The following is a 13,126-nucleotide window of genomic DNA, read 5'->3' as shown; positions in this document are numbered from 1 at the left end:
ATCCTGCAAAATTAACTAGTCACACACAAAAAATGTCTCAAATACAGTAAAAATGTACACACAATAAAGGTAATTTACAATGACAATTAAGGAATGTAATTTATCTTGGCTGTGCTTCAGAAATTGAGGGTCAAAAGCCTTAGTCAAGGCACAAAGCAGGAAGAGGTGAGCACAGCTGTCTCTAGGAGTGGGCAAGGTATGTACAATCACTGATGAGGTATGCATGCACTCAAAGGATTTAAAACTGCTCAGTCTTGCTACGAAAATTCAACCGAGTTAAAAGGAAATGCTGTGGCTTCCCCCTACTATTCACCTCTGGATCAAGTCCACAATCTCACTTCATCATACAGAAAATAAAATTGGCAAGGATCTCCAAAAGTAAATCACTGTTTGGGTAAATGAAACAAAATGCTTCACTATTCCCAATCTTGGTTGTGCCTCGTGGACTAGAAGCATTTTGTAGACAAAGGAGTGTTTCACAAAATTGAAATGTCATTCAGGTGAAGGGACAAGACATTTTCCACAGACACTTAAAATTTCAAACTTTCAAATGGCCCTTAACAGCTGAACCACTGTATGTTACAGTAATGTGGGTTCTGGGGATCCTCTAGCAGCAAAGGCTGATTTAAAGGGCACGGGGTCTCTTCGGGTTGATTTGCTTGCTGGCCTGTTCTTCTTCTTGTAGAGCTGCACGAAAAGATTTCACTTTATCTTGGAAAAAAGAAAAGAACAAGAGAGTAAGTACTGCATCGCATGCAATACAGTATATAATTTCATGGGTCCTATCAAGTCAGCTGTCTTACTTCATAACATTAACTAACGATCTTTCCTTTTGTTCTTTGCTGTCCAGAAACTCAGAACTAAATACAATAGTCAACTATAGCAACAGTTTCATTATCCACAGATTCATGAAATTATGTTTTTTTCTATACCTTGACCTTTTTTGATCTGCTTGGTACATTTTACAGTGTTCAATTTTAGTTTATCTGAATTCCTTTTGGAGTGTAGACAGGCTAGATATGTGTGTGCTAAATGTGTATAGTCATGTCTAAAAGAACACTGAGTCTTTTTGTTTTTCAGTACTCAGTACTGAAGCCCCAACGTGGGGCTCAAAGTCACAACCCTGAGATCAAGAGTCACATGCTCTACTGACTGTACCAGCCAGGCACCCTTCAGTCTTATTAAACTATAGACATTTCTTTCCTCAATATATTAAGAAGGTTCTATACCCAATGCCTACTTTACTCAATTAAGCTATGAAATTTCAAAAGCTGTTTGAATTTTTAAAAAGAAATGTTATTTTGTACTGGAAAGGGAGACAGGGGCGGGGGATTATAGCACAATACATTTTTTGGTCTTACAATTCTGTTTTACTCTTATGTATTAACTCAGAGTCACATAAGAATAGGAAATAGGTAAACTGACAGGCAAATAACAGCTGTGAAGATGAGAAATATCTCATCTCCTTTCTTTAACTGCAGGTGATGTTTCCCACCAAACCCCCCCCATCTGATAATATCTAGACATTTCTGTTTGTTTCAACTGGGGTAGTGACCACAGTCCTCTTGTCAACAGAGACCAAAGACACTGGTAAGCACTGTACAATGCAGATGATAGCACCCTGAACAATTACCCAACTTAAAATGCACTAACAGCACAAAGGTGATGGTCTTTAGAAGAAAAGATTCAAGTTGGAATCTCAATTTCTTTCCCCCCTTCAGAAGTACAGGGGTATTTAAAAAATTAACTCTTTTGAAATTTAGAAAGGAATTTAAGGACTTCTGGATCTCATACCCGCTAAGACAAACATAAAAGCTCTCATACTTCTTATACACCAAAATTATCTCTGAAGGGCAAAAGAATTTTTTTTCTAAGAAAGGACTGAATAATACAATAGACAGTAATTTCTTCAAAGTTATGGATATGCTTGATATACATAAATACTGAAAAAATTAAGGAAGTCAAGTGAATTGAATACCACATATTACAGAGAAAAAAATTAGAATTATGATCTGTTCAGAACAGATAAGCTGCTTGTGAATTCTGACAGATTAGAAAAATGATCAAAACACTTTAAATCAAAGCTTGAGTATGAAGAACATGAAAAACAAAAATAAATTTTAGAAATCCTACATTTTTACAATTCTGAATTGGGTAAATGGTCACTGCTGACTCTTTATAGATTATGTAAATAACCAACTTCACAAAGACCCTACTTTAAAAACTTAGCCAGTTTGGTGCTAAAAACTAGCTATTTCAATTGGGTCTCACTCTGCATTTCACACACACATGCACAGATGTCCATTCGCATATAAATGGAGACAACTAATTTGCCAATGCCTAAGAAATAAGCACATACAATAAATGCATTTCTGAAGCTACAGATAACCTAATTATAAAAAGCCAAGAAGACAAGGCATGTGGGTAAGTCACATGCTTCCCTCATTAGCAAAGCAGAAAGAATAGTTGCTGAAAGGTCTTGAGTTGCTCAAGGTCTTGAAACCTTCCCCCTGATGCTTTAAAACAAGTGTTCAAAGGAAAAACATGACACGGATGCACAGAAAAGAGATGAACGCAGATAGGAGGCTGGAGAAGAGATGGCCCTGAAAAGACGTAATCTAAGCAAAAGCATTCTGAAAAGCACTGGCCGATCAAACTAAAAATCTGAATGAGTGTATAAAATTTACAAATTTGTTAAAATACATTTCCCTCTTTAATCATAATATGCTTTTATCTTTACAAATGCCTAAAGAGAAAAGAGAACTAAAGAACACTTGAAATGATATTCCATGTTTTTAGAAAAAAAAAAACAGAATGATTGGTTTGTCTTTAAATACCTCTGGAAATGTATTAATGGTGCCCATAATTTTTATTTCAGATGTCCTCTTGCAATATGAAATCCTCTACTAATTATATTCAAATATTAAGTAGACGTAAAACACCAAAATGAAAAAGGAATTACCCCGCAGCTCAGTTAAAATGTCTATTTTTTGCTCAAGAATAGCTTCAAGTTGAGTAGCATATGAATCTACATCATAATCTACTTCTTCAGTCATCTCTAGGAGAGCCTTTTCATCTTCTAACCATCGAATAGATTCCTAAAAGGACAAAAATTCAACAATCCAATAAGCCTCTCTGTAAGACAAAGACCAATTAAAAACGTTGGCATATGTTAAATATCATCAAACATACTGAAAATGGAATTCTTTAAAACTAGAGAATTTAGTAAGTATAAAACATCTTTATTTACAGAATAAAATTAAGAAATATTTCCTTAAATTCAAACACAAACACAAATATGATAAGCCAAGCAAGAGAACTTCATTTTTCTTTTACTGTGCCCTGGGTAAGGGTGTGAATCAAACACGTAAGTATCAGTGAGCACATTAATTCTCAAAATTTTAGTAGCTATCCCTAAAATTGGGGGAAAATGGGTATAACAAAGCTACTGAGCAATCAAATGAGGTCTATGGTAGCCTAGAACTTGTAAATCATCTAGCATTTACATCCCCATTTGTGGCCTCACAGTGGTTAAACACCAGCTCTTCAAAATTATTTTAACTATAAGGGACAGCCAATTTTAGAAGAGTCAAAGAAACCACTAAATAGTAGCTACTTACTATTCACACATGCTTTAAGGAAACCCTTCATTCTTAAGTGATTTTAGATAATGTGGAATTTAGGAGTTTCATTTCCCAGCAATGTAATGAATCATACTGATTATTAACAAGTTCAGATCATTCTGAATTAAAGAGTTTTGGGATATAAAAATGGGCACTTTCTAGCTTTCAATGCAATTTAATGGCTAATTATAACTGGACTGTGTATCGTAAGAATTAGCTAATGTAGGTATCTATTAGAAAACTATACATGTATCAGTTTAAATATATATACACACACACCCCCACAATTTTTTTCTTTTTCCTTAGCTATCTACTTACTTTTTTAAAATAAAACCCTATTTTAAGAAATGGCAGATCACAGTATGGAGGAACAATAAATGGAATTGTAAAAAGAATACTGGACTGAAACTCAAAACATCCAGTTCTGCCAAAGAGCAAAGAACTTTTTAGATTTCACCATAAAATGGCAGAGTGGGAAACGATGGTCTTTTTTTTTTGACACACACCTTGCTCCAAAAGGACACAAATTTCTTAAATTACAAGTGTCCTTTCTTGATTTAATCTAAACATCTAGGCCTTTAAATAGATTCTCATAGTAAGAGTTTGACTAAAACTGTTAACAGTTTCAATGCATGTACATCCTATTCTCAATTTATAAAATTAATAGTTCACTTATATTTTAAGCCTTTCATCCAGGTGCTCAAATGGTCTACAGCTGAGTCATGTTAATATCTCTTCAACATCAGAGAAAGAACACAGGTCAAAAGAAAGACTGAGCTATTGTTCACTTTTTTCTCAGAACATATTTATAGTTTCCATAATGATATCCAAACTTTATCTACGCTTCCTTGTAAGTATCACCCTCTAGGATATTTTCTTGTTAAAAAGGCAGTAGGGGGATCAAGAGGGAAATCATAAAGTAAACGTGCTTTTAACTGGCTGAACACAATGGGATGAATACGTCAGGAGTTGCTGTGACAGGCAAGGATTTAACACCCCTTACTCATCTGCCACTGACAGTAACCCTACCTCTCCTAAAGCAATCAAAGAAAGGTATTTCCTCAACTACTCTGATAACCCTTAGAAGTTTTTCTTACTGCTGTCAAATAAACTGACCTAACAAGAGAGAAAAGGATAGTGGAGGGGAGAAGTTCAACCCTTCTCTAAAAATGGACAACTAAAGAAAGCAAATAAAACAGAACAGTAGTAAATAAACCAGATTCTTTCTCCATAGTGCAAAATAAACATTGTAACCATCAATCATTGTGTTCAAAATATCCCGTGTCATATATCCCAAAAATACACATAAACACAATAAGTAAATTTTTAGATTGGTGTGATATTCGAAGTATTATGAAAGTTTTTAGTTAATTTCCCTACAGAAACATTTTGATGTAAGGTCCTGTCTTAACTTTACCTGGAACACTGCCCTGTGATCTTCTACAACTTGTTCTTCCATTTCTACCATTTGTGAGACGGCTTCGTGGAAAGTAAACAATTGGGGGGAAACCTCTTCTTCCTTAAGATGAACAGTTTTAAAAATTAGGACTTTACATTTTAAATGTTACAAAAAAATAGTTTTTCTAGGTCACTTATAAAAATGCCATTTAAAAATTGAGGAGGTTTGAAAGATAAAGACTATGAAAATATAATATAAAAAGCAAAGCCACAATAAGATATCCCATATTTAAGCATATTAAGTAAGAGATAATTTTCATTTAGCACAGACTTTACTGCAGAATTACCCTAAAAAGGCAATCTCTTTTGGAATAGCGCAACTTTTCAAAAATATTTATTGAAAGCAATAAAGATGCTGAAATATTTCTTCAATATTGTTTAATTTTCACTAACAGTTTAAATCATATGTATGTCTTATACATCTTTCCACCAGAAAAGAGATTTCAAGATAATGTCTTTCATGACTGTGACTATCAAATTAGTGTTTTGGAAGGTCTCAACTCTTACTCAGTCTTAATTTCTGAGTTACACCATATAACGTGCTTCCAGTTTTTAGAGAAATCTTAACTGACAAATGACAACTTTACCTCATCAACAAAAAATCCACATACATGAATATAACATATTCCTATTGTGGTCCTACATCAAGTGAAAACTTCTCTAGCCTCGCCTTCTTTGTGAGCTTCTTTCCCAACCCCAATGTCTAATGATTTATTTCCTCAAAATGTGGCTTTAGGGAGAAGGTTTACTTAAAATCACTTTATAAACTGTAAGTAGAAAAAGCAATGTTTTTCAAACAAAATACACAATTCTAAACACACGTACACATTTTGGTTAAATATTATAAAGAGATATGTGACTCTTTCATCGTATGCTACCATCACTACAAGTTTATACATTCAAGTTAGCCAATGACCTTTTTATCTTCTCTTTGGGAAACAGGCATCTGTTTTCATTAAGACATTCAGGCATTATTCTTTCCCTCACTCCCTCTCTCTCTCCAATAAACACACTCAACCAACTTTACTCATTTTACCTGCCCACCTCCCTTTAAAGCCCAGAATGTCTTCTTTCCTTTGCTTTAAAATATTGTTCAAGTTCCTATCATTTCCCTGCAGTCTTAGAAGACTTTTCTGTTTGTGCAACTATTTCTGGAATTCTAATGCACTTTATTATCTTCTAGTTTGTGTACTTGTGTTGGTTTTATCTCTAAGGCAAGTCTTAGACACTATCCCATTTTAATTTACCTTGTTAAAACTTAACATGCACATGAACCAATACTTAACTAAAGACTAATTCTGAGCCACCTCAAGGTAGTTTCCCAGGGGTGGCAAAATTCAAAGTTTCCTAGGGGTGGCAAAACTCACACACTCTCAAATATGGAGGAGACTGCAAGAACTCATGATATTATGCTTAAAAACCTCTGGATCAGTTCTCGTCATCTAGCCAGCGTCTCCAAATTATTAAGTCCTACAAAGACCCAACCCAAGAGATGTAAGAATAAAACAGAAAAGGTCTGCTACAGAGGGGGCCCATCTTGTTCTGGCTTTCTACATCCGTAAAAGGCACCATATCTAAGTACAATACATGGTTTGTGTTAAGAATTCTAAAAGCAACTATACTTTTGCTTCAAAACTTTTGGAGATGGGGGATAGACTAAGGTCAGAATCTCATTTTCAGTTCTTTATTTTCTATGGTTCAAAGTTTAGAACTCTTACTTTTAAACCAGTTTCTCAATTTTGGCACCACTGACATTTGGGGTTCGAGGGAAGACTGTCTTATACCTTGTACGATGTTTAATAGCATCCCTGACCTCTACCCACTAGATGTGACAACTAAAAATGTCTCCACACATTTTTCCCTAGGGGGTCAAGTCACTCCTAGTTGAGGACCACTACATTAAGCCCTTCATTATTAACAGACAATAATTTGGAACAACATAACAAAAAGTAGTATGCCCATTTGTTGCTCTAGAATATTGTGGACTTGAGTTAAAAAGCATAAAACGTTAACTTAAAGTTATATAATTTCCAAAGATTATTTTATTATTGTGGCTAGCAATACATTTAGTGGACCTAAGATTTGGCTCTCACATAAGAAAGATGGAGATTTCAGTTGTGGCTTTAGCACTTACTATATGTATGATCTTAGTTGACTTCCTTCACCTTTTAGAAAATCAGTTAAAAAGCAGATAATTATGGTACCTATCACATCAAATTCTAAGGATTACATCAGATAATAAATAAAATGCTTACCAAATGTAAGTCATGTAGTAAGAAATTAGTAAATGCCACTTTTTATCATGAAAAAATATTACTATAAGATTCTGAGAAAAAAGGGTAGAAAACTATATAATTTTTAAAAATGTAGTTTTAAAAAATTATTTAAAACACAATTTTAAAATATTTAAATAATTAAAATTCTTTAAAAGTTAATTATGTAAACTTTCACATCTCACATAAAGGAATCCCCTCAATATGTTAAAGTAATTATGTGCAACTGTGTGTTGCGCTTTTTTGTTACTTTTTAATATACCTCGTAGTCCTTATAAAATGGGGGATATAATTTTTTGAGTAATCGGGAATCATATGTTAAATTATGAAATGTCACTAGACATTTCAAACATATAGAATACAACCATATTTAACAAATGTTATTAGCATTTTTCCATGTTTGACTTCTGATACAGCCCATGGTATCCTTCTAATATACATGCATGTGTCCGAGTTAATTTTGTTTTTAAGCTGTATGTATAATATATGGTATGCATAATTCTTAAATTTGCTTTTTTCCCTGTGTTAGTTTTAAAATCCCCGAACTTTAATATTGATATAAAATCTGAAAAAAAAAATAGTTTATATCAGAGGTCAACAAACTTTGTTTTAAGCTTATTTATTTTGAGAGAGACAGAGAAAGTGTGAGAAGAGAGGCAGAGAGAGAGGGAGAGAGAGGATCCCAAGCAGGCTCCAAGCTGCCAGGGCAGAGCCCAATGCAGGGCTCAAACCCATGAAACCCATGACATGAGCAGAAATCAAGAGTCAGTCAAGAGTCAGTCAAGAGTCAGTAGCTTACTGACCAGCCACCCAGGCACCCCAGGAGTCTGCAAACTTTTTCCAGGGCCAGACAGTACCTATTTTGGGCCTTTGAGCGTTATAGTCTTTGTCACTGCTTTTGTACTAAGAAAGCAGCCAGTCAACTTGTAAATGAATAAGCACTGGCCACAATTAAGTAAAACTTTATTTGTAAAAAACAGATGGCTGGCCCAGAGGCTGTCAGTCTGCTGACCCCTGACTTAGACAGTAGTTTTCAATTATTAAGTTCTGCTACTGATGAAACGAACTAAAAACAGATAGTTATAACTATATTGTCACTCACATTTTGCTCACAAAGAAGTTTTAGATCATCTCTCTGAGGGGAACTCCCTACACCCCACTGTGCCTCTAAGTCATCAATCTGATTGGGTGGATGGTGCATTATTGGACGGACATCACCAGCAGCAGTTGGATCCACAGTCAATTCTTTCACCCTATAAACACATAAGAAGTACCTAAAATTAACAAAGACACATGCAGAGGAACAAGAAAATGCCAACCTATTCAATAAAAAGGGAATTCAATTAAACATGTTAAGACTGATGATGTCAGCTTTCCAGATCAAGTTTACCTGAAATCTGCAGTAAGACCAAAGGGATGTTTGGCTATTTAACTTTCAGAATTTACTGCGGTAACTTTACAATTATTTCAAATATAGTTATTGTACGGAATAAATGATAATTAGCTAATAAAAAGAAACTTTTTGCAATTGAATTATATAAACAGAAAAATGCACTTTTAATAAATGGATTACTGCCAAAATCAGAGAATACACTTTGCATACTTTTTAGTTGTTATAATGCTCTATTAAAAGAGCTACATGTGAAATAATCATATTTCTTTTGTATCAAGATTGTAAGTTATAAACTTCTATCATTTAAAAAAACGTTTACCGATTATACTTCAATTTACACAGTGGGAGGGTACATGTTCTAAATCAAGAGGATCCTTGTTATTTCCTTGGAGACAAGGAAATTTATAAGAACATAGGAAATAAAGGTAAACTTCTCACTTTAAATGAGACAGTTTATCTCTCAACTGTAAATATGCAAAGATGACATCATCCTTAAAAATATGAGGGGAAATAGGAAGCCTGAATTCTACATCAATACTTTAAAGCAAATAAATTAATAAAGTACACAAAAATGAAGATCATGCAGTACAACCACCACCTGCCAAATGAAATGAAAATGAAAAATAAAATGGCTCAGAACAAAAGAAGTATAAATGAAATATTTATATGTAATGCAATTCAAAAGAAACTATTATAATAAATATCTTATGCATAGAAGGGAAGTAGACCTGGTAATCGAAGGAGAAAAGTCGTCATACTCATAAGAAGGAGAGAGATCGGGGCGACTGCCACTACCCTGTGAGAAGGGAATGTCTGATGGACTAATTCCAAACTCCTTTACTCTGCAGCACCAAAACAGCAACAAATTAAAAGAAAATGCTCTTATACAGACAGCAATGCACATTTCAAGTTTTCATTCAGTATTCAGTTTAATTCATTTAGAAAAAGAGATCAACATTGTTTTGACTTATTGCATCTAGAATAATGAAAAAATAATCAATTTTAAGGTTTTGAGTCTCTCTGTCCTATTGACTAATCAAATTTCCTTGTGCAGTCAATACCACAAATATTATATCAGCATTAACGAGCCCTCAATACTCTTGCAGTCTTTTAAAACAGAACACAAGAGGATTAAGTCCTAATGGCATCCACTGTTTGTAATGAATTAACTTCTTTCTCATGCATTTAGAATGGTATTAGCTATAACCCATCCTTGGTACAAACTGAGAGAGCAGTCATTCAAATAATCTTTTGTGTTTGGTTCAGATGAAGAACCCTGGTTAAGAAAAAGCCTATTTAGAAGCACCTGGGTGGCTTAAGTAGTTGAGTGCCCAACTCGATTTCAGCTCAGGCCATGATCTCACAGTTTGTGAGATCAAGCCCAATGTCAGGCTCTGCACTGATGGTGTGGAGCCTGCTTGGGATTCTTTTTCCCTCTCCCTGCCCCTTCCCTGATCACATACACACTCTCCCTCTCTCTCTCTCTCAAATAAACTTAAAAAAACTTAAAAAAAAAAAAAAAGGCTATTTAGCAATGGAATTTAAATTGCTTTTGTTAATGTCTCTAATGGTTATATTTAACCAAATTACAGCTTTTCTGACCCCACCTTTGTTATTCCCTATGTCCCCTTCAGGCCAATCCCATTTCATAACAGTAAGCAATATTTATTAAGTACTTCGTACATGTTAGATACTACGATTAGTAAATTTTAGTCACTTTATTATTTACTTCTTACAACAATCTTGCGATACTATTTTTGCCATTTCAGAGATGAGACATTGGTTCATAAATAAAGTATCTTACCCAAGGTTATTCAATGAGACTGTGGCATAAGTGAGGTTCAAACCTAGCTCTGAGTACAAACATTATGTTATTTAAAAATCCAATATACTAACCATCTGTTTTTTTCATTATTTCTTTTAGGTTTCATCTAAATCATGTCATAACATAACTGTCATAAACAGTCACACAGATCAAACTAATAATATCATGTAGATGAAACTAAATATTTCTTCTATTTACAATCTTCCTTTAAGCTATTGGTAATGTCTGATGTCAAAGGTTCAATATGGGATTCTGCTGCCTTTCATCCTTTATGGTCACTTTGGAAAACTTATTTACAACAAAGACTGACTAAATTTCTAACTGTGACGTAACTCTTTTTGTTCCCAATTCCATTTAGGATTCTTTCATTTAGGATTCTTTCAGAATCTCCTAATTTAGATTACCCTAATGGCCTAATATTTTCCTCTACTCCAAGACCTCTTGCCCAACTCAAACAGGAAATATTCTATGCAGGAATCATATTCCTCAAATGAGCTATCAAGGGAGGTTGAAAGTCTTTATTCCTAGAGATTTAGAAAGAAAAGACAGAATTATTTGTCCCAGGTGGTTAGTCATGTTGCAGATAAATTACACTACAGGATAACAAATTAAAACATTTACTAGAACCTAAATGAACTAGAGACATGGCCAGATATAACATTTTCACCTTAGGGAGAGTCCTGTGCAGTTTGAAGTCTGAAGACATGGAGATTTTTGTTTGTTTTAATCCTACAACATGGTAATATTCTGCTATACTAAGCTGTTTCTCATCTCTCCCATGAACACTTTTGAAATAAGAAGCATTTAAAATTAATGATTAAAACCCTACATACTACAAGTGTTCATTATAAAAATCAATTAAAAGGACTATAAATGTTTGCAGTTCAGAGCCTATAATTTAAAGTTTTTAAGGGCTTACATTCAGGAATAATAATCCATTATATTTTTAAAAGAAGTTATTTTATCTTACTACCTTTTTATAAAATGTCAACAGGCTTATATTTTCCAACAGTTTTTACCATCATTTTGAAAAATCTCTTCAGTTGAAACAAGAGTTACAAGTTACAAGAACAAAGAACAAAAGAACAAGAAAAGAACAAAGAAAAAGAACAAAACAAGTTACAAAAGAACAAAGGATATGATTCCATTTATGTAATGTTCAAATATAGATAGCTACCTGTGTATATTTTCACGGATACAGTCACAGGCAGTTAAACAATTTTTAAAAAGAAAGAAAAACCAGAAAATTAGGCCACAGAAATCAAGACAATGTCTATCTTGGGGTAGAGGTTAATGGATTTGGACATGTTATTCAGGATTTGTAATCAGGAGGGAACAAATGAGGAACTTTCTGGAGAGGTAGAGACATTCTATTTCAACCTGATGATAAGAATTTTCATTTTATAAATATTTATTAGATTATTCACTTATGTTTTTGGCCCTTTTCTGTGTACATACTTCCCATTTTTAAAAAAGATTAAAAACAAAATTTCCATAGCAATTAAAATAAAGAAACGGGACAAATACTTGTGGTTCAGCAAAATTCAAAGAATGTCCACAGTAGAAATGGAATACAAAAAGGAATCTGATCTCTAAAAATTAAAATCACAAATGCAATATGTGATAATAGAAATTTAAAACTATATAGTCATTTTTTCAAAACAAGAGCAATGGGAGGAATTTATGAAACAAATATAAATATGCCCATCATAATCCAAAGTTCCAAGGGCATTTCATGACTATAAAGAATAAATTAATTAAAGTCTATAATGCTTTCTGTCCTTTCATTTGTAATAATGTCATTGCCCATTAAAGTATGTAACACTAATTACATGATTAATAAAATGTAACTCATATAGAACATCAGAAAGAAATGTGCTATCATTACTTACTCAACCTCTAGATTCCACCATGTAAAACACTTAATATTGTCAGAAATACTTTTTAGCATACAGAAAAAACAATTTCAGAAACACAGACCAGACCGGTCCCCTCAGACTCACTTAATACAAAAAATTTGCGTGATTTAGATGTTGTAAAATAATATGAAATATAACTTGGTGAAACAGAAAAATGTAATCATGTTCTTGAAAGAAAGACTAATTCTACTAAAGATCCAAATCTCTTTCCAAATTACACATTTCCATTTACTTTCAGAACTTGACCAAAGGATTCTACATACCATCTTAATGTACATGCAAAAAATTTTTAAAAACCGAGAGAAAAATGTAATACAATTTATCCCATCAGATATTAAGTCAAACTAAATACTGCTCTACTCCCCTCAAATTTGAAACTGAATAACTATTTTTCATACCTATTTGCATATCTTAATGTATTAAGAGTATTTTCACAAGATGCCATTCCTGGAGAGATTGTGGCAATCTACGGGAGAAAAATGCAAAGGTAAAGAAAATGTTATAAATGATGAAGACAATAATATCAACATATAGCTCATTAAGATCTAATCTTAAAATAGTTATTAAACAAAGAAAACACTTATGATATCTAAACTCCAAAATAATTTGCTATATCACACCCATAATCAGATGAT

At 33.4% G+C, this 13,126-nt stretch overlaps 1 protein-coding gene across 1 annotated transcript; it reads right to left on the bottom strand.

Moving 5' to 3' along the window:
* Positions 1-278: 278 nt before the first annotated feature.
* On the bottom strand, positions 279-13,016 carry LOC125916905 (kinesin-like protein KIF2A). The gene is made up of 5 exons (XM_049623151.1): positions 12,890-13,016; positions 8,457-8,607; positions 5,041-5,142; positions 2,963-3,098; positions 279-711 (listed from the first exon to the last, which is right to left on the bottom strand). The coding sequence occupies exons 1-5, from the start codon at positions 12,934-12,936 to the stop codon at positions 626-628; spliced, it is 522 nt and encodes a 173-aa protein (XP_049479108.1). The 5' UTR covers positions 12,937-13,016; the 3' UTR covers positions 279-625.
* Between the last annotated feature and the right edge of the window lie 110 nt (positions 13,017-13,126).

The sequence above is a fragment of the Panthera uncia genome, unplaced genomic scaffold (genome assembly GCF_023721935.1).
Source record: "Panthera uncia isolate 11264 unplaced genomic scaffold, Puncia_PCG_1.0 HiC_scaffold_131, whole genome shotgun sequence".
NCBI classification, from domain to species: Eukaryota; Metazoa; Chordata; class Mammalia; order Carnivora; family Felidae; genus Panthera; species Panthera uncia.
The sequence above is the reverse complement of the archived record's forward strand: the minus strand, read 5'-3'. Positions and strand labels throughout refer to the sequence as shown.

Excerpts from the sequence above, each read along its gene's own strand:
- LOC125916905 (XM_049623151.1), bottom strand. The coding sequence starts at position 12,936 with ATGGCATCTTGTGAAAATACTCTTAATACATTAAGATATGCAAATAG. Across the intron at positions 8,608-12,889 it reads ACATTAAGATATGCAAATAG|GGTGAAAGAATTGACTGTGG; the intron begins GTATGAAAAATA and ends ATGTGTTTATAG. Across the intron at positions 3,099-5,040 it reads ATCACAGGGCAGTGTTCCAG|GAATCTATTCGATGGTTAGA; the intron begins GTAAAGTTAAGA and ends TTGTCCTTTTAG.